General features: G+C 36.3%; 1 protein-coding gene and 1 long non-coding RNA gene across 2 annotated transcripts; one reads left to right on the plus strand and one right to left on the minus strand.

The window, feature by feature from the left end:
• The first annotated feature begins 11986 nt into the window (after positions 1–11986).
• LOC131661082 (beta-galactosidase 10-like) lies at positions 11987–18234 on the plus strand. The gene is made up of 18 exons (XM_058930494.1): positions 11987–12328; positions 12419–12514; positions 12609–12721; positions 12813–12879; positions 12972–13064; positions 13152–13295; positions 13451–13539; positions 14027–14132; positions 14305–14392; positions 14473–14591; positions 15030–15194; positions 15904–16100; positions 16576–16685; positions 17090–17199; positions 17321–17428; positions 17533–17643; positions 17736–17950; positions 18049–18234. The coding sequence occupies exons 1-18, from the start codon at positions 12161–12163 to the stop codon at positions 18158–18160; spliced, it is 2211 nt and encodes a 736-aa protein (XP_058786477.1). The 5' UTR covers positions 11987–12160; the 3' UTR covers positions 18161–18234.
• A 1016-nt stretch (positions 18235–19250) lies between these two features.
• LOC131655496 (uncharacterized) lies at positions 19251–19755 on the minus strand. Its single transcript, XR_009299792.1, has 2 exons — positions 19645–19755; positions 19251–19575 (listed from the first exon to the last, which is right to left on the minus strand). It is a non-coding gene; the product is annotated as an uncharacterized LOC131655496 (long non-coding RNA).
• Positions 19756–22634: the final 2879 nt, after the last annotated feature.

The raw sequence follows: 22634 nt of genomic DNA on the forward strand, positions 1-22634 counted from the left end.
CATGGAAAATTGGTTTTCCTTGGTAGTGGAATGTGGAGTGGTAATGTACGACCATAGAATCTCATGGAGCAGCTCTACCCATAAGCCGTTAGTGTTGTCAATTTTCTCCTTGAGTCTTAATAATTAATTTATTCGCCGACTCAGCTTAGCAGTTGGCTTGAGCGTGTACAATCGATAAAAATTTCTTTTGTACACCCAATTCCTTACATAAGTCAGTGACCATAGTGCTGGCGAATTGAGTCCTGTTGTGAGAAATAATGGCCCCCTAGAGTCCAAGCGTGCATATAATTTTCTGCCAGTAGAAACAACACACTCTTTCTGTTGTAATTTTGGCTAATGCTTCTGCTTCTATCCATTTGGTGAAGTAGTCAACTCTTACTCTTAGGATTTCAGTTGACCTGGTGCTAAAGGGAAAGGGCCCAGAATGTCCACACCCCATTGATAGAAAGACCAAGGCGAAGTCATCGACTAGAGAAGTTTGGCTAGGGTGTGGTGAAGGCCATTGAAGGTGTTTTCATGTTGGCTGCATTAATGGTAAAACATACCTGGTTGATATTGTATTATGCAGGTTGCATATGTGTGAAGCTAATACAGGTTTTGTAGTGAATGTCATGATCGATGTCATGACATCCGTGTGTGACAGCAGGAGCTGTTATTATTTATTAAATGTGTTTCCTGATTTATCTCAATTATCAGTTTAGGAAACCTTTTATTGAGTGTTGAATATTTCGTCCAAAAGATCATGCTGACAGCACATTTTGCAACAGACAAATTGCGTGTGAATGAGGTTAACTTGGTTAACCCTAATTTGTTTCTTAAAAAGCCCAAGGCCCATGACTCCATATAAAAGGACTGCAATCCTATTTTGGAACGCAGATAGAAGATTTTGTATTGTGAAGAACTGTTGTTCTGTAGCTGTCTCGTGTGATCCAAGCAATTGTCCTTGATGATTGCGTTGGAATAAGTTGTGTATGTGTAATGTCACTCTAAGCTTTTAAGCACGAGTGTGTGTCTCTTGATTGAAGCTTTTAAGCAGATCAAGGTGTGTTTTTGAAGAGTGTCTTCTCTCTGTAATTGTTATTTGTTTATCTGTAATCACTGTTGTGATTGAGGGGAAGTGGAATGGAGATATTCCATATCTAGGGAGAATCTAGGTAGAAGGGTCATTGGGTAGTGATTAAGTGAGAAGTTTTAAACGGGGGAGTTTAACTTTGAATTGATACTACTAATAGTGGACTTCATCCCTGGCTTGGTAGCCCCCAAAGTAGGTTGTTTGAACCGAACTGGGTAAACAATTCTGTGTGTTCTTTATTGTTTTTATGCTGTTCTGTTATTACTATATGTGCTGCGTAATTGTGGATGTCATAACATCCAGTTTGACATCGAGCGTGTGTTACTAGAATTTTCAATTGGCATCAAAGCAGGCACCCTGCCTGTTTACATCTGGGTGAGATCTAGGGATAACAAAATTCTGGTACTATGGAGAAGGATCTGTTAGTGTTTGGAAACATACCACCTATCCTGGATAGCTCTAACTATGACTACTGGAAACCTCATATGGTAGCAGTTATTAAGTCAGTGGACAGCAAGGCCTGGAAAGCTGTTGAAAGCGGATGGAAACATCTTGAGAAAATTATGGAAGATGGAACCACTGTTCTAATTCCTTAAACTCAATGGAGCAAATCTGAAGAAGAGTTAGCTTTAGGTAATTCCAAATCCCTAAGTGCACTGTTCAATGGTATTGACAAGAACATATTCAAACTTGTGCAACACTGTGAGCTGGCTAAAGAAGCTTGGGATATTCTCAAAATGGAACATGAAGGCACGTCCAAGGTAAAGATGTCGAGACTTCAAATGCTTACCACTAAGCACTACGCCAAATTTAAGTTTTAGCAACGCAGCTACAAAAGCGCTTTTGGCAAAAGCGCTGCTATAGGCCTTCGCTAAAAACAAAAATAAAAATCAAGGGAAAAAAGCGCTCCTGTAGGGGGTACCTACGAAAGCGCTTTTGAAAAGCGCTGCTATAGGGCTTGTTACCAAAGCGCTTTAAAGAAGCGCTGGTATAGGGCTGGGGTACTAAAGCGCTTTAAAGAAGCGCTGGTATAGGGCTTGTTACCAAAGCGCTTTTAGAAGCGCTGGTAAAGGGGTAGGTTACCAAAGCGCTTTCTATCAAAAAGCGCTGGTATAGGGCTGGGGTACCAAAGCGCTTTTCAAAAGCGCTCTCGTAGGGTATTTACAATTAAATTTTTTAAAACAAAACATTAATTCCCAGGTTATTACGTTTTTCAGAAATCAGGATACCATTCTAGAGCTTCTTCCCCAAACGTAAACCTACCATGAAAATCTCTGACTTTCATCCTTGAATCACCATTCCATCCTTGAATTTCGATACTGAATCTCTGAATTTCGTCTTCTCCTTCCGCCTTCGCAAACTCTTCGTCTCCTCATTCACTTCGTGGCTGAGTAATAGGGATAAAAGGAGACGCTCTCAAACTCTTCGCAAACTCTTCCGCCTTCTGCCTCCGGCTGAATCTTCGTCTCAGTCAAAGGAGACGCTCTCAAATCGTTTCGAGAATTGCTGACCACGATTGTAAGTCTCTAAAACCATCTCTCTATGCATCTCTTGCTGACCACCATTATGCTGCTTGTGCTATGCATCTCTTGCTGTTTGTTCATATTGCATTTTACTAAAGCTTAGAAGAAACCTAGCCCTGTTTCAACACTTTATTATTTGATTAAAAATGTGTAAATTACATCCTTTGTTGTAATCTGTTCTGTAGTATCCCAGTTTTAAGGTGAAGAGGCAGTGATAAGTTTAATCATAGATTCATAAGTTTAATCTGTTCTCCATAAGTTGTTTTCACTTTTCAGTTTATTTCCATAAATTCTTCTGAGTATCTTGTGTAAACAGCCTATAGCTTATATGAAGAGTTATACTATTAGCGCTTTTTTAAGTTGTTTATTCAAATAAGACCTTAATATGTTTTGGCAGAATTAACTCTTTTTATAGTCCTGGGAAAAATGGCTATCGACATATGTTTAAATTTTTCGGTGGAACACAGTATATGCTAGCTATGTTTTTGTCAACCATGTTCCTTCTATAAATGGTTTATGTATATATTCAACTTTTGCAAGTAATTAGGTAGAGAAACAAATTTCACTTTATATAATTAATATTCCCACAAAGTGGGTTGAAGATTTTAGTTTATAATGGTTATGTTTGTTGTCTGGTTTGTTCCAAGATTTCCTAACTTTGTATTTCTTTCCTTACACAAGTTTGATAAACTGTTAAGTTGATAACTTAAGAAATAGTGTAATGAATTTCATGATTTCTATTTCCTTTTCATTGGTTCTGTTTTGATTTTAAGTTTGATTTGCAATATATACTGCCTCTTTATTTTATAGAAGATGCACTGTGGAGGATACTACTAGTCGATTGAAATCACCGTGGATGCCGTAATTAACACAATTTTTTCAAGAGAGATCTCTCCCTGACTAGATAGCATGTTTATGATTTGTTTATATTCCTATGCTTTACTGAGTTATTGTTACTATTTTAGTTTTAAAGAGGATTTATATATTTTATCATTTTTATGTATTTGATTCTTCTATGTTTAATTTGGAGATCCCTTTGTCTTCGGATTTGTGGAATCTGTTTTATGTATTCTATTATACGATGACTTATGATTGTCTCTTTGTATCTGCAGAATCTGAATCTCTAAAAGAAAATTGCTTAACCTTGTTCCCAATATATCACCACTCTTCTTTCTCCTTAGTTCAGGTTTGTGCTCTTAACTATACTTAAGTATACTTAAGTTAGGTTGTTATGCTTCAGGTTTTGTTGACTTATTGGAACTATGTTTCGTGAGGTTTTATATAAAAGTATAAGTTTTGAAGTTCTACTGTTATTTTGATTACATGAAAATTGTCGCCTTTGCATGAGAGTGACCATCTTGAACTATGAGGTTGACTTTATTCTCTCTTTGATGATATACAGTATACGTGAGAGTGACCTTATTTTTATCACATTGTTTTGTAGTTTATCAAATATAATTTAAGTAGAAGCTTTTGGGTGGAACAATTTGAACTTATTACCTCTTGTCAAGCTCTTATACAATGACAGTGCTATGCATTGTCAATAAGAAATTCAATTAAATGCTGAAATTAAATTGTTCAGTGGAACTCCTTGTTGGTTAATATCTCTAACATGCATCGTGTGTGTGTGTTTAATTTTACAGAATACTGATTAGGTATTCTGATTAGGTATTCTATTATGATGATAGCTATATTTATTATCTTGACAGAATTCCTTAGTACCTGATAGAGAAACCAAGAAGCATTTGTTTAGCTTAATTAAGACATGGATAAGACATGGATGAATTCAAACCGATTGTCGAAAGAGTATGAGAAAGGGGTATGGGAATTCGTTGAGTTTGCGGTTGCGCACTCCGAAGACCCGCTTCGAATGTCGTGTCCTTGCCTGGGTTGCTGTTATGGGGGTAAGGTTGACGGGAATAAGTTGGCATCCCATTTACTACGGTTTGGAATTGATAGAAGTTATACATGTTGGACAATGCATGGTGAGAAAAGTAACGGGAATGCTGAGTCGAGATGTAATAGGAAGTATGCTTCAAACGACGATTGCACAGACACATACGATTGCGATCGAGTCGAAGAGATTGCAGAAGCGCTTGAAGAAGATCTTGCGGATTGTCCCAAAATGTTTGAGAGGTTGGTAAGCGATGCAGAGAAACCGTTGTATGATGGTTGTTCAAAATTCACAAGATTGTCTGCGGTGTTAAAGTTGTACAACTTAAAGGCGGACAATGGATGGTCGGATAAAAGTTTCACAGAGTTATTAGCCCTTATGAAAGATATGCTACCAAAGGATAATGTTCTTCCCAATCGAACGTATGAAGCCAAAAAGATGTTGTCCTCTATTGGCATGAGCTATGATAAGATACATGGATGTCCAAACGATTGTGTTTTGTTTCGAAACGAGTATGCAGCGTTGAATGAGTGTCCTAAATGTGGTGCCCCTCGATATAAGAAAAAGTTGTCTCCTGCTAAAGTCTTATGGTATTTTCCTATAATTCTGAGATTTAGACGCATGTATCGTAGTGAGACCGATTCAAGGTTGTTGTATGACAGAGTGTTGCGCGGGAATCCATTGTCTAACAGATTCCGTTTCGTGTCTTCCGCCCATTGCAGCGGAATGGCAATTTCTTCGGAACCGGAATCAGTTAGACAGCACTTAGTCGATAGATTCATGTCCACCGGCAATACAGAAAGTCTGCATCTTTTGGCGTATAATACCCGACCAGTAAGGTTAGTTTCTCATTCTTTGTTCATCTAATCTCTGTTTCTTTTGTGTATAGCAAAATTTTCATATAACCTATTGTTTTAATTTATAGAGCACACTGGTTGCTGCTTGCTATCAACCCTATAAGGGAAGTCGTGTATTATCTGAATTCGGTAAATGGTGAATGGACCAATTATCCGGCCATGAAGGACATCGTTGATTTGTAAGTGGGATCGTTCTAAATATATATTCGTGTATATTTATATATTTACTTATTTGTGGGATTGATCTAAACATATGCTTTTATATATTTGTTAATTAGATCAATACAAGTGTTCCGAAGTCAACGAGACGCACAGGTATCCCGAACTAAATCTAACAACATTACTTGGATCCAAGTGCAGGTACATTATTTTTCACAATGTTGCTTATAATATATTTATGCTACTTGATAAAACAAGACAACTATAGAATCTTATTTGTTTTTCTATGTAGTGTCCGCAACAGCGAAACAGTTACGATTGCGGATACTTTGTTTTGAGGTATATGAAAGAAATCCTTCAGGCGAATCAATTAGAGATTCCGCTCACGGTATGAATTTATAACTTAAGATAATTTCATATAATTTATTACATTTAACTAAATATATCATTCATATTATGTTTTTGTTTTGTAGTACCTTGACGAATTCCGTGCTGCTGCGTACCCGAAGCTTAAGTTGGAAGAAATCAAAGAAGATTTGTGTCAATTTTATATTAAGCGCTTTTTCATGTAGGATTTGTGTCGATTTGAACTATAATATTATTGATGTTGTAATGATGTATATATATAATTTTGGATATTATAATGGTATTATATTAGTATATATATATTGTCTTACTGATGGCTGAAATAATATCGTCGAAAATAAATTACAGGTCGAAAATATTACAGGTTGAAAACATATTACAGGTCGAAAATATTACAGGTCGACTGGGAGGATTAAATTACAGGCTGCACATTAAAATACCTCATTTAGTAACGAAAGCGCTTTTGAAAAGCGCTCTTAAAGGCCCACCTACTAAAGCGCTTCTTTGTAAAAGCGCTGCCAAAGATTAATAAAAAAGCAAAAAAAAAAAAAAAAAAAGCAACATACTAAAGCGCTTTTGGAAAAGCGCTCTTATAAGGGGGGCTATCAGAGCGCTTTTTCCAGAAAAAGCGCTCTTAAAGCCCACCCTATAAGAGCGCTTTTCCAAAAGCGCTTTAGTATGTTGCGTTTTTTTTTTTATTTTTTACTCTCACAGGGGGCCTATCACAGCGCTTTTCTGGAAAAAGCGCACTTAAAGGGGGGCCTACAAGAGCGCTTTTTCCAGAAAAGCGCTCTTATAGGGGGGCCTACCAGAGCGCTTTTTCCAGAAAAGCGCTCTTATAGGGGGGCCTACCAGAGCGCTTTCTTAAGCGCTTTTGTTACCTTTGTCAGCGCTGCCTTTCACAGCGCTTTTAAGCGCTTTTAAAGCCCAAAAAAAGCGCTTTTAAAGCCCTTCCGTGTTGTAGTGAAGTTTGAAAATCTCAAGATGAAAGGGGATGAAACCATTTATGAATTCTACATGAATGTCCTTGAGATATCAAACAACTCGGGTGCCTTAGGAGAAAAAATGACTGAAGAAAAATTGGTAAGGAAGGTTCTCAGATCACTGCCTAAGCAATTTGATATGAAGGTAACTGCCATAGAGGAAGCCCGAGACATCAGCAACATGAAGCTGGACGAACTTATTGGTTCTCTACAAACCTTTGAGTCAAGCATCTGCGAGCCTGTTGAAAAGAAGAACAAAAGCATCGCTTTTGTCACCAACACAGGTGATAATACAAAAGAAAGCAATGGTGGAAGTGATGAGAATTTATCAGACGCCATAGCCATGCTTGGAAAACAATTCAACAGATTTATTAAAAGAGTTGATCAGAAGTCCAGACCCAATGTCAAGAACACTTCCAATGACATCAGTCAGACCTATGACTCAAGCAAAAGATTTAAAGCTAAGGAGAAGCCCAATCTAGGGAAAGGGGTTCAATGTCATGGATGTGAAGGATTCAGACACATAAGAGCTGAATGTCCTACCTACCACAAGGAGCAAAAGAAAAGACTGACTGTTACTTGGTCTGATGAAGACTCAGATTTAGAAGAAGAAATTGCAAGACATGTCACAGTTTCAACAAGAATTTATGAATCTGATGATGATTCCAGTGATGATGAGCTAACCTTTGATGAACTAGCTGCCTCATACAAGAAGTTGTGTATGAAGAATGCTGAAGTTTGCAAACAAGTGGAGAAGCAAGAGATAATCATAAGAGAGCTAGAAACTGAAAAGAATAAACATCTTGTAACCATAGACTCCCTCAGTAGTGAAGTAAGCAGGTTGAACTACAAACTTGATCAAATGACCAAGTCATTCAAAATGCTGAACAATGGATCTGATACTCTAGAAAAAATTATGGAATCTAGACAAAGAATAGGAGACATGTATGAAGTGGGACTTGTGGCTAAAGAAGAACTAATCTCTGGACTCAGGAGGACATAACCCAAGACTTGTATGACTAACCAGATGTCAATCCAAATGTCACAACATCAAGGAAACATAAGAAGGAGTCATTCAAAGGAGAAATTCCAAAAATGGAAGTGTCATCACTGTGGTAGATTTGGTCACATAAAGCCATTATGCTTCAAACTATTTGGATATCCAGACCAAACTCATCAAGTCAAACTTGAACATGATACTTGTAACAGGAAGCAATCAGGGATGGCTAAGAATGTTGCTCTAGTAGCACACACCTCTCTAAGGATTCCAACCAAAGAATATTGGTACCTTGACAGTGGTTGTTCAAATCATATGACTGGAAGCAAGAGCTCACTAGTAAACCTCAAGCTTGTGGGATCCAACTATGTGACTCTTGGTGATGGAGATGTTAGAGAAATCAAAGGTGTTGGTAGGATAGAAGGTCAGGGTGTTCCTAACCTACATAATGTTTTACTTGTACAAGGACTGGCCGCAAACCTTATAAGCATCAGCCAACTGTGTGATGAAGGAATGTATGTCATATTCACTAAAGAAGAGTGCATTGTTACCAATAAAGAAAATGAAGAAGTCATGAAAAGAGTCAGATCTGAGAATAATTGTTATCTATGGGAGCCTAAAAATTCCAAGTCACTGACTACTTATCCCATGACCAAAAGGAAAAATGAAGAAAAAGATTAAGAAAGAACCATCAAATCAGAAGCTCCTGTTCCCAGAACAAGAATCTTGAAGAAGAAGTGGATGAGTCTGATGATGAGATTTATATTGAAGAACTCACCAGCGAAGAACTAGCTACTGGATACTCTGAGATGTGTGTACTAAATGGAGAATTGAGCAAGAGATTGACGAGATATGAAAATGCTTATGCCCTGTTACAAGAAGAAAGAGTAAAAATCATGATGAACATTGTTGATCTAGAGGGGAAGGTGAAAGACATGAATAAGGGAAAGAAGTTAAAACAAGAGGCTTAACACACTCCTATCTCAGCCAAAAGGTGCTATCAATGTGGTAAGTTAGGTCACCTGAGGTTCTCTTGCCCTGAAACGCGGGCATCTTCCAATAGAAATACCCCTCAACAGGAAAACTTGACTAAAGAGAAGTCATCTCAACAAAAGCCTTGGGTGAACGCTAATCACTCAAGCCATGACATACATGAAGAGGAGGCTGTAAAGAAAGCAAGAAACTCTAGAAAAAGGAAATCCAGGAGAAACAAACATCACAAAAAGGATAGGGGCTTTTCGGTTACAAACATCTTATCCTTCGAGGTTGCCTACGATAAAGATGATGATTGTCCCTTTCGAATGCTAAGGTATCCTCACTGGTTGCCTAAATGACTATTATATCCTTCCTTGAGACTACCTTCCCTCTTTATGGTAGGGACAGTCTTATGGCGAACGATAGTCATCAATGACCCTTTTCAAATCCAATGAAAGGACTACCTACCCTCTTTATGGTATGGATAACCCTTTCAAACAAAAGTCTTAAAGAACAGAAAAATTAAACTTAGGGTAGGTTCTCTTACATGCTTGCTCTATTCAAATTCAAATCAAAAATACTTTTCCCACTCATTTTCCATACAATTTCCAAAAGGCTACACTTATTTACAAGTTAAAGTCCTTATTCAAAATCTTTTCTAAACACACACGACACTTTTCAAACAATTCAAACAAGTGAGCTAAGCAATTAAGAGCCCATGGATAACCATGGATATAAAGGGTGCTTACACATTCCCTTTGTATAACTTACCCCCGAACTCAAAGTCTTTTTAAAAGGTCTTTTTCTGTTCTTTTAGCCTTTCCAATTGGATAAAATAAAAGTCGCTGGCGACTCTTGCTATACGCAACACTTTAAAAAGTCAGTTCTCCCACCGTATTACACATACCATCTCGGATAAGTCAATGATGGAGTTTGAAATGATAGCATTAGTAACCGTTAGTGAAAAAGCAAGTTGCTGAGATGCTTGTTAGCTGAGATCCATTTATCGGAAAAATCTATGCCAGCTGTGTTGATCCACTACGATCGTACCGCAAGTATTGCAAAAGTTAAGAAATATTATAATAATGGTAAGAGACGTCAAATAAGAAGGAAGCATGTCACTATTATAGACTATATCTCTAAAGGAGTTGTAAGAGTGGATCATGTACGCACTGATGAAAATTTAATAGATCCTTTGACGAAAGGATTAGGTAAAGAGAAAGTCCATAATACAACTAAGAAGATGAGACTAATGCTTATAAATAAATGAGTTTCTCATGATGGTAATAACAAGTTATGAGTAATATGAAATGATCATGCTAGTAGAAATAAGAGAAGCATGAATCTTGAAGCGGAATGAGGGTGAGATGATATAAACTCTTAATAAAAACTATACTCTATATGTGGGAGAATCTAGCTACACGAGTACTCTTGATAGACTCACCTATGTGATTGTGGAACTTAGGTTAGTCCCTATGTAATTTCGAGGTAGAATTCCTAAAGCCTTTAGTAAACCGGGATCCACGTGCAATGGCATTAAAGCATGGGCTTTTATAATACACCTTAAGAAAAGATTGTGTGTGGATTTGATGTCTGAGATAGAATTCAAGACAATCGTGTCACCTTGTAGAATCAGAATCCTACTCGCTACTCAAAGGTTCAAGTCGTAGACACATCTGTTTATACACAATCTTAGAAATGTTTGACGTTACTTCTGAAACAATTTTATTTTAAATTCAAGTGGAGGATTGTTGGAACATGTCAATATTCCAATAGGGAGATGAGTTTGAAGAAGTTCCTTAAGTCCCACATTGTTAAAAAAAATATGTGTGTTTGTGTGTTACTTGAAAATATTCCTTAGTCCCACATTACTTAGATTAGATATCTTGTCTAGCTTCCTTCATTATATAATAAAATCACTTCGAACTTCGGATGTGGATTTCATATTACCCAAACTCGCATTCGAAATATCGGGTGACACCCGAGCCCGAACCCAATCAATTCAAATTTTTACCCGTTAATTCGGATTCGGGTGAACCCCATAGGTTTGGGTTTGCCTATCATCCCTACTTACAAAGTCGTCTTTAGTGTTTGAACTCTAAAAGCTCTACCATAAACGGCGTGTTCACTAAATATATCTAAATCTTAAAACAAACACAATAAACCTCATTAACAAAAATAGGAGAATAAAACCAATCGTTAGTTGGTCCAGTGATGATTGACGCTGGACTTGATAGGGATGACCACAGTTTGATCTCCCACAATTGTGATAAAAAAGATACTGAATTCACTAGATGCCAGAACTGACTCCGAACCAAACTATACCGGTAATGATAAGATGAAGAAAAAAAAAAAGGAGAATAAAAAGATGATTTTCCTTAAGAATAATATAGTATGTAACCGCTAACATGTACTCCTAGAAAATGGTGACCCCGTGCTCCACGTAAACAATTAAAGAGTGTTTTTTGTCGTATACGAAATGTTGTTTGTGATTGTGTTTGTTTTGTAGTACTAGTACCTATTCTATACCAATGTCAAGTTTGGCAATGGTCTAACATATCTGTAATAAAAATACTCCTTTGCCACAAAATCACTTTCAATTTTTAACATAATATTTTTTCATTCTACTCTATAATATTATTAGTGTTTTCTAAATTTTCCATATTATTTTTTACATTTATAATAATTTAAATATATTAATGCATAATAAATATTCTTTTCTTTTATAAACTAGTTTCACATTTTCAATTGTCAACAAATCTATATTAATAGTAATAAAATAATTTATTCATAATAAATTTGGCAATATCTCAATTAACCCCCTTAATACTCTTGCGGTTACATAAATGACCCCATAAATTTGACAATATCTCAATCTACTCCTTAGTACTCTTGCAATTATATTAATGTCCATACTTCCAGAGATACACATCAAAAAAAAATTTATTTTTACCAAATTTTAAGCTTTTCCAGATCTACATTTACAAAAATAGTTTAAATTGGTAAATTTTTTAAATTTTTTTTAATATAATTGGGAAATTTTTTGAGTTTAATACCATACTATAATTTACTCAATAATGAAGTGTTAGCTGTTAGGTAGTAGAAACGACTGATTATTGAAAAGGTAAAGAAAGCCAAAATAGCTGGCAAATACGAGTGTCCGAACCGGTTATCTCTGCCCAAAATAGCAAAAAAGCACGTTATCTATTCATAACACCGAACCGAATACAAATTAATTACACCATCGCACTTAACTTACTAAACCAGCTTCAGCTTATTGCTTCTGCTTATTAAAACCCCAAACACTGAATCACATTCACACCGTCACTGCAAAATGAAGCTGTGTTTCTTTTTCTGCTTCCTGTGTTTCGTTTCAGCTTCCTTCACGTTCAACTTCATCTATGCCGGTAACGTCACTTACGATGGTCGTTCACTCATTATTGACGGTCAACGGAAGCTTCTTATCTCTGCTTCCATTCATTACCCACGAAGCGTTCCTGCCGTCAGTAACTACCACTACTACTACTAGTGTCTAGTGTCTACTTTTGCTTTTGATTTCCTCACTATGCTCATTGTTTGATATGCTATATAGATGTGGCCTGGTCTTGTTCAAACAGCCAAACAAGGTGGGGTTGATGTCATTGAGACCTATGTTTTTTGGAATGGTCATGAGCTTTCTCCAGGAAATGTGAGTTAGATTAAGTGATTTTTAAACGCGTTAAATAATTCTATAATGATTTATGAAAGATCTTATAATTTCACTTTCTATTTTGAACTTGTAGTATTACTTTGGAGGACGGTTTGATCTTGTTAAGTTTGCAAAGATTGTGCACGACGCTGGAATGCCGTTGATTCTCCGGATCGGTCCATTTGTTGCTGCAGAATGGAATTTTGGGTATGTCAATGTTTTAACCACTTCTACAAACTTGATTACTCTTTCATATTTCTTAACCGTAGTTGTATGTATGTATGTATGTATGTTGCAGTGGAGTACCAGTATGGCTGCATTATATTCCAGGCACTGTATTCAGGACTTACAATAAGCCTTTTATGGTATAACTTGTGCTATCCTTTTCTGTTTATTATTTTGAGTAAATGAACTGTGATGAACACTCTAACTTTGTTGGCTCTTATTTTCTGTTTAGTATCATATGGAGAAATTTACAACATACATAGTGAATCTTATGAAGCAAGAGAAGCTTTTTGCATCACAAGGGGGTCCCATAATCTTATCCCAGGCAAGTACTAGTATAACCTAAAGCATGTCAATTTGGTTTTAGATCCTTTTTCTGATGACATTATCTAGGATCTTCACAATATTGCAGATAGAAAATGAATACGGATACTATGAAAACTATTATAAAGAGGATGGTAAAAAATATGCCTTATGGGCAGCAAAAATGGCTGTTTCACAAAATACAAGTGTCCCTTGGATAATGTGTCAGCAGTGGGATGCTCCAGATCCTGTGGTAAGATGATAACTTTTTGAGGATGTTATTACATTGTGAATGCAAACTAATTTTAGATTCATAGTTCTTGTCCAAAGTTGAAAAGTTTGGAACTAAATATCTATGCAGTAGGTCACATTTAGATGATTACCTGGTTATTTATGATTCATTTTCAGATTGATACTTGCAATTCATTCTACTGTGATCAGTTTACGCCTACTTCTCCAAACAGGCCTAAAATTTGGACTGAGAACTGGCCTGGATGGTATGTTGAATTCAATCTAAATCCTTTCTCACAACAGTCCATTATTCATATTTTGCATCAATATGTTCATTTCTCTATGTAATTATCATGACTCATGGGAGTATATATATGGGGAATGTCTTATGATAATTCTCTTATTTGTTGGACATAACTCAGAAGTACTCATCACCCATTTTTCTTTGATAACTAAAGTTGAAAAATATTTTATGCTATTTTTAGCAATTGTTAACCATTGACAATAATAAGTTAATGGATTTTAAACTCTTTGCTTCTGCTAAAAGCTAGAGACATTATCTTTAGGAAGTTTATCTTTTACAATTTGTATAGAGACTAAGCTGTAACATCACTTTTATTTTCCCTTCTTCCCCCATTTAACCTCTCAGGATATAGCAGTGAAAAGGGTGCAAAGGTTTATTGTTGTATTCTTATATTACAGTAGGAAATGTATCTCACATTAATATTATTCTCTGCTTGGATTTTCTACTAGGTTTAAAACTTTCGGAGGCAGAGATCCTCACAGGCCAGTAGAAGATGTTGCTTTTTCTGTTGCTCGGTTCTTCCAGAAAGGTGGAAGTGTACATAATTACTACATGGTACAAATGATTTCTTTTTTTAATTATGACTTTTCTGGGAGTTACACGTATTTTTTCATTAGAATCTACCATTAATAACGACATTTATCTAAATGATATGCCATCTTCATGTTTGTTTTTTTTTTCGTTGAATTTTTTATACTGACCTCTTTGTATCAACCTCGTGTGTTAGTATCATGGAGGAACGAACTTTGGCCGTACAGCAGGTGGTCCATTCATTACTACAAGTTATGACTATGATGCCCCAATAGATGAGTATGGTAAGTCATCTAAACTGAAGTTCTCATATTTTGTGATATGCTTATGCTTTCTGAATAATAAATATATCATATAACCACAGGGTTGCCTAGACTTCCAAAATGGGGACATCTTAAGGATCTTCACAAAGCTATCAAGTTATGTGAGCATGTATTGCTTCATGGGAAATCGGTTAATACATCCCTTGGTCCTTCTGTGGAGGTATTTTCTTTCCCTTAAACATTTGACTCTCATGGCTTGTTCAAATAGATTGTCTTTTATTTAGTTGTAATCCTCCCTCACATCCAATTCAAATGATTGAAATTACTACATATACTTTCTAGGACGTTTAGAGTTCTATATTGAATTTGATATAACCTAAATCCCACATCGGACAATATATGGCCTGAACATGTGCTTATAAGTGGGGGCAATCCCCCTACTAGCCGGTTTTGTAGGGTTGAGTTAGGCCAAATCACATTTCATTTCTTGACAGATCCATCCCACTTACAAACACTTTTTCAAGCCATATCATATCCAAGGTGCATCTATCTTTTAAATACATTTTCAACTAGTGTGAGACTCTAAACATGGGAGAAGGTGTAGTCGCTTTTATTGGCGATTTCTGCATAGGTTAATGTAGTAATTACTGTATTGCAGGCTAGTGTCTATACTGACTCAACTGGAGCATGTGCTGCCTTCATTTCTAATGCCGATGATAAAAATGATAAGACAGTGGAATTTCGAAATGCATCGTATCACCTGCCAGCATGGTCAGTTAGCATTCTTCCTGATTGCAAGTATGTAGTGTTCAACACGGCAAAGGTGGGTTACATCTGTTTATTATTCCTGCATTCCAACTGACATCTTTCCTTAACAATGCAACTTTATCATGCATAAGGATTCACAAAAGACAAACATCAAGGGCTCATGTCAGACTTACATCATTGCTTACAATTTAAAATGCTGTTGAATATCTCATAGGCTTAGTTATGAGCTCCTTGAAAATTAGTGCAATTTTTTCTGTTAATGAATAAGAATATTGTTTCACACACCTCTATATAAAATTATACTTATGCTAGAGGCAACTCAATGAAACTGAAATCATGGCCAAAATCACTGTCATAACATAATGGCACATTTTTCTACTATGGAAGTTTCCATGTTACTTCCCTATTTTCAGCTCACTCTATTCATAACAAATTTAAGGCCTAAATGCACCGTTGTTCCCCCTATTTTGCCTAAAACAGGATATTAGTCCCCCAATTTCGAAATTCGGGTTTTTCGTCTCCAAGTTTCACACATTATTGCAATTATTTCCTATCTCACATTTTTTTACCTAAAAAATAGTGATTTTGGGGGGAACAAAAACTCAGATTTAGATATAGAGGGACTACAATTATTTCCCTATATAAGAAGGGAACAGAAGTGCATTTAAGCCTTAATTTAATAATAAAGGGATAAAAAAATAAAGATTGTGTTCATCTGGTTATGTACTTCTTTTCCTAGTGCACTTAGTCAAGAAAATCAACAGGTTTCTTCCCCGACAAACGTAGTTGCAATGGTTCCAGAGAAGTTGCAGCAATCAGATAAAGGTCAAAAAACTTTTAAATGGGATGTGTTGAAGGAGAATCCAGGGATCTGGGGGAAGGCTGACTTTGTCAAAAATGGCTTTGTCGATCACATCAATACCACCAAAGATACCACTGATTACCTGTGGCATACAACAAGGTTTGTCTCGGTATAGAAAGTGATTAAGAACACAAATTTAACCATTAAAAGTGTAGAAAATATGTATGATACATTTCAATGTTTTGAATAAATTACTTGCACTAATATAGTTAAATAGGCTATTCTAAATCTAACGGGTCTTATGCCTATTGTGTCCTGAACTTGATTGTGTTGATTTAAATAATTTTAAAATACTTTAGAATGTTTTCTGGTTTTGTTTGCTTTTGGTGGAAATATTGGAACTTTTTCTATTTCACTATGTTAATATACCTGTAGGATTGTTATGGAGAATTTATAATTAGATTTATTCCCAAACATCTCTCCGTAAATATTTGATAATATTCCCTTCCTTCTTTCTTGGAATGCTCATTTATCTATAATGTAATATACCAAAACATGTACAATGAATTGAAGGGTACTATTTTCATAGTAGATATATGCTGTCAATTAAAGCTCGTTTATCTGTGGATTGCAGCATACTTATTGGTGAAAATGAAGAGTTCCTAAAGAAAGGAAGTGAACCAGTTCTCCTAATAGAATCCAAGGGTCATGCTCTCCATGCTTTTGTGAATAAGAAATATCAAGGTTATCCTCTAATTGATAGTAATCACTTTGCTTTTTATTTGTTAACCAATTATCATAGTGAAATCAATTCAGAAATTGTCCATCATTATAAACTTAAGCTTATGCCTCTAGAAGTCCTTTTCGGCCTTTGAATTATCTTTCCTTTACATTCTAAGAATAAAATGTCGTTCTTAGAGTTAATTACATAAACATTTGTTGTAACCCTGGAATAAAATGAAATTAAAGGGATTCCTGTTCACATTGGAAACAATTTTGTTATATGCTTTTATTTTTTTCTAAGTTTGTGGACTTATGAAACTATAGAATTGCAGCACTTTATATTCATAAAATAAGATGGACACAGGCTCTTACCAATAATTTTCTTCTCTAATTATTTTTCCTAATGTTAACTTCTTATCGTTTAGGCACTGCATATGGTAATGGTTCACACTCAGCATTCACTTTTAAGAATCCCATCTCTCTCAAGGCAGGGAAGAATGAAATTGCTATATTGAGCTTGACTGTTGGCTTACAGGTCTGTTACACTGTGATATATTGTAAAACCAGACTTTTGAAAATGATTCCATAATGTTGTTGTTTTCTGTCCAACTCCTTAAATGATTTGAACTCTTATTACTTTTTATTTTCATGTTTAGACAGCTGGACCATTTTACGACTTTGTTGGGGCGGGAGTAACAAGTGTAAAAATTAATGGACTTAACAACAGGACGATAGATTTGTCTTCTAATGCATGGACTTACAAGGTACTTTTCCATTTACAAGGTGTACTTTTCCGTAGTATAAGATGTGAACAATGATTTTTTTTCAGCCTTTGTCCATTGATCTCTTTTGTTTCTTCCTTTCTCAGATTGGAGTCCAAGGAGAGCATCAAAAGTTACACCAGGTAGATGGGTTGAATAATACGAAATGGACATCTACTTCAGAACCACCAAAAGGCCAGGCACTGACATGGTACAAGGTAACAAAGATGGTCCCCACCTAGAAAAATGTGATCTGTTCCGTGTTTTTCGTTTTGCTGAAGTATCTTTAAAATTCCATGATCTTTCTCAGGCTATTGTGGATGCTCCACCCGGGGATGAACCAGTTGGGTTGGATATGTTGTATATGGGAAAAGGTTTAGCCTGGTTAAACGGAGAAGAAATCGGAAGATATTGGCCTAGGTTAAGTGAATTTAAGAAGGAAGATTGTGTTCAAGAGTGTGACTACAGAGGGAAATTTAATCCTGATAAATGTGTTACTGGTTGTGGAGAACCTACCCAAAGATGGTAAGATTATAGGCAATAATAATTTAAAGTTCCTTTTGTAGAGCATTTTTTGAATTCTTGTTGTATAAAATTAACATTGTGTGTTTCCAATGGAACAGGTATCATGTTCCACGATCTTGGTTCAAGCCATCTGGAAATGTTCTTGTGTTCTTTGAAGAGAAAGGTGGTGATCCAACAAAGATTACATTCGGGAGAAGGAAAGTAGTGTAGTGTGTGACCCAAGCAACATTACCATTTGTCATGACATATTTTCTATATATAAAGGATATTTATTTATCTTTAAATTATGGATATTGCTTGGTTACAGTTTTTATAAAAAGTATAATAATTAGTAATAAAGAAAAAAGAAAAGGGGTATACTTTCAGAAATCACCGAAAGTAAATATGCATGGAAAGTTGATTGAAAAAGGGTTAGTTGAGAGATTATTTGAAATTAACTATATTTACAATATAGTGCATTTGCAAAACAAATAAAATAAGGATCATCATTGTGAATAAATGGATAGAAATTAGTGTTTAAAATATATAAATTATGCTGTCTTTCTAAAGATCGAAGATGTGTTATGGAAAATTTTAGATAGAAAATAACCTAACACGTAACTTTTATAAATATTCAATCAAAATCTTTTTTTTAAATAAAAAATAAAAGTATTTTTTTTCTCTCATTCATTATCATATTATTTTATAATTTTAATTTAAAAAATTTTAATTTTTAAAAATTTAATATTGCCTCCATCGTTTGGTCGTTAATTTATGTTTGGGCTGGATCGCGAATCTAGGCCCAAAACGCGGGGCTGCCAGGATTTTAGGAGTATGTTTAAGAATTTTGGGAGGTTGCTCGAAACTAATCGTTGGTCGGGCAGAGATGTATCTCTGGTCGGCAGAGATGTCCAGCGAGTAGAGGGTCATCTGTCCCCGACGAAGGAGCAAAGGAAATGTCTTACTGTAGGCGCATGTGTAAGTGAGGCCGAGGGCGGGGACGATATGCTGTTCTCAGAGCATCTTTAAACTTTTCAAAATTTACTAGCAGCACGCGGCGCCACACATTATTCGCGACACGCTGCCAGGAAACGACGCCTTCGCGGCACCAACAAAGGACGCGACGCGAACTGAATGAAATAATTATCCTCAAGCTTTCTGCCAAGCAGTTCGCGGCGCCAACACATGGACGCGGCGCGAACTGGCGATTTCACAGATTCTCCATCGCAAAATGACGGCATACGAACCTGAATCCCAAATTCCTCATCCTCGACCAAATCGATTCAAGTTGATCAACACCACAAAACAGCCACACAACATATATCATACACACATATAACATATATTATGCATCATCAAACATCATACAACACCAAATTCATGGAAATTCATCAAAACAGAAAATTATCAACAAACATCCCCAAAATCCCAACTCTATCATACGACTCAATTGACATGAAATAATATATCTATATCAGTCCTATTATCCATAACCCGATAATAGATGTTAATCGGAAGAGTCCCCCCTTACCTTAGCCAAGAATATGGACTTTTCCCCTTCTTCTCCATCAAACCCGTAAGCCCTTTTCTTCACTTTCAGCAAGAATTCCCAATCTTCAAACTCGCTTATCTCCCTCATCGAGAACCTTCCTGACACGAATTAATATATCAAATCGAAGGAAATTTCGTGTAGAATCCGAATCTTTGAGAATTACCTGATTTGGAGTTACGAGCAGAGAGTTATGACCCATTTTGTGAGGGCTGCACCATGAATACGAAAATCTCTTTTCTCCATGAGCTCTCTCCTTCTTCCTCTTAGGTTTTCTTCTTCTAATTTCCAATTTCTTTTTTTTTTTTTCTTATTTTATGAAAATAAAGCAAAATAGCTTTAGTAATAGGGCCTACCAATCACACCCCCTCCATTACTAACCACAACTTGGCCCAATAGCTTATTTTACACAATTTCCAACTAAAGTCCAATTAAAATACCAATAATCCAAGAAATTAATTTAAACTCCCATTAAATTAATAAATGTAAAATATGGGGTGTTACATAGAATGCTTTAACCAAGAGGATATAGAATGCCTTAACCAAGAGGGTCATTTGAAGAAGTATGTTAGAAGCCATGTCGCCTAGATGCTAGAAGGATCCAACTGTTATGGGCGAGTCGCTCCCGAAAGCCCCAGGTAGAAAAAGGGAAAGGAACCAAGCAAGGGGGTGAGGACATACAATGTGCGCCACACCCTTAATACCATAGTAAAGGATTCATCGGGGGCAGAGAGACCAGTTCTGTCTGCATGAGATACGCTTGCTATATCCTAATCATTGAGGGCCCGCCCAAGAATCCTGATACTAGCGACATGGTAACCCTTAATTTAAGATAAATATCTTTTCTGGAGGGACGTTGTAGGCATCCACCCACACGACAACTACCCCATATTCATAACTATATGATGTGATGATTGAGAGTGCAGATTGATCAAGGTAGTTCTGCATTATATCTATGCATGAAATACTCAGTCTTAAATAGGTGAGTGAGGGTTGTACAAGGGAATAAATAGACCACCAGGAAGTGTTACATGAAGAGCCTAAAGCTGAAAAAGATGAAGGTCATGACCTACACACAATACGAAAACATCTAGGTAGTTAATGTTATAGACAGAAAATTGGGGGTCATGCCACAAGAGGTAGCTCTCGATGATGAAGATATGTCTGCCTACGCCACGAGAGCACGAATGGGGTAGAAGAAGATACTTGTTAGAAACGTTTAATCATTTTAGGCATTATGTTATGTTTAGTTTAGTTTAACTTATTTGTTTGGTTTGTTTAAGGCGAGATGCCATCTCAACAGTTTGTAAGGTTAATTAATGACATTCTCTATTTTGTGGGGAACACTCTTTTTCTGTGTGTTGGTAATAAGGAACAAGGGTTTTTAATGATGCACTTCATGTTATCAAATAATTTGGAACATTATTGCTTTGTTTGTAGGAACTGAAGAATGAAAGGAAACCTTATCGAAATCGCCCATAGAGACAATCATATATGTTGGATAATCATGAAAGAAATCTTGTCTCCCTTTGAGGCGATTAAACATGTTGGATCCTCATGGAGGAATCCTTGTTGACTTTGAGGCGATCACACATGTCAGATCATCATGGAGGAGTCCTTGGAAGACTGCAACAAGGTTAAAAAATGTTCTAAAGTAATTTGCGCAGAAAATAAACAAAGATGTGCAAACCCGCCATTTGAATGATTCTCGAGGGGCGAAAAGGTACAAGAGGAGGCTAAAGATAATTACAGAAAACCCTTAAAATTATAAAATCCTCCTAGGGTGTAAATAACCAAGCCCTAAGCTCATTAACCTTCTATTGAAGCCTGCCGCTGCTCAAAAATATCCTCCAGGAGATCAGCATTTACCTTAGGAATTTCTTCCATCACCTTATGGCTTTTCTACTCAGCCCTAACGCCCACACTAGGAGACGCCCCGTGCTCTCCAAAGGGAAAGACCTCATTGTCATCCTCCAACTGACCATCGCAAACCACCTTGAACAAATTCATTTGACTCGGGTCCAACTTAAGGTGAAAAAGAGGCTATATGCTCATTCATCTGCTCGAAATTTTAGTCTGAGGTCTCCACTAACTTATCCTTGAGTGACGACAACTCCCCATCCAGTTTCTTCAAAGAATTGAGCAACGCCCTAAGTGACCCCTTCAAGCTTTTTTATGAGGTAGCGAGAGCCTGTATTTCTAGCACCACCTTTTTGAGTGGGAACTTTAAATCCTCCTTCTCTTTTAGCAGGTCCTCATTCTCTCTTGGCTCAGACCGATGTTTCCATTGGCCATAGAGAGCTAACCTCTCAACTCACTAACGACTTGGGTATATTTTTCTCGTTGAACCCAACCAATGAGAAGAGCCCTTAATAGATGGTTCTCTACCAAGTTCGACAAATTGAGGGGTAACATATTATGGATGGTCTAAAAGTCAACACGAAAGTCCTCAAGAAAGAGGAGGCAAGTTCAGGTGAACTCAACGACATCAATGCAAGATCACTCCACAAAGAGGGCTAAGGGTTGGAGAAGAGAATCATCCTATGCTAACAAAGGGTCCCCTCACGTTACCTTTTTCAGGGATTATTGTATGATCAACTTTTAGAACCTGAGATGAACTTCCGCCTTGCTTCAAAATCTTAGGAGGGCGGGCAACATTGGGGTGTGGTCCTTAGTAGAACTTTTTCTCTCTCTCATGTCATTAGGCCTTCTTGGAGACTCTTAGGTTTGTCTATGAGATGGCGTTCAACCATCTTCCTACCCAAGCATTTCTTCCTTTCTTGCTTCGGTTTATAGCTAATCTGTGTAAAATCTCGATTCGAAGCATAGTCAACTCAAAATTTCTTCTTAGTTTGAGACCATCATGTGAAAACTTTCTATTTAGTTTAGAGATTAATTGCTCTAAGTATTGTTTGTTGTTTGGTTAAAAATTAACTTAAAATAAAAATAAATAAAGTAAATTAACAATAAATTAATTCAATATATCATATTAATAAATAAATAATATAAACATATATTCTTACGTTTAATTCGATTTGAATTGGTTTTGAAAATTAATTTGAAATTCAATTTGAATTGGTTTTAATTTTTACAAAATAACATTTAAACACATCTAATCTAATGATATTTAATTTTTTTTTTTTTTTACCATTTTCA

The sequence above is a fragment of the Vicia villosa genome, linkage group LG3, assembly GCF_029867415.1.
Source record: "Vicia villosa cultivar HV-30 ecotype Madison, WI linkage group LG3, Vvil1.0, whole genome shotgun sequence".
NCBI lineage: Eukaryota > Viridiplantae > Streptophyta > Magnoliopsida > Fabales > Fabaceae > Vicia > Vicia villosa.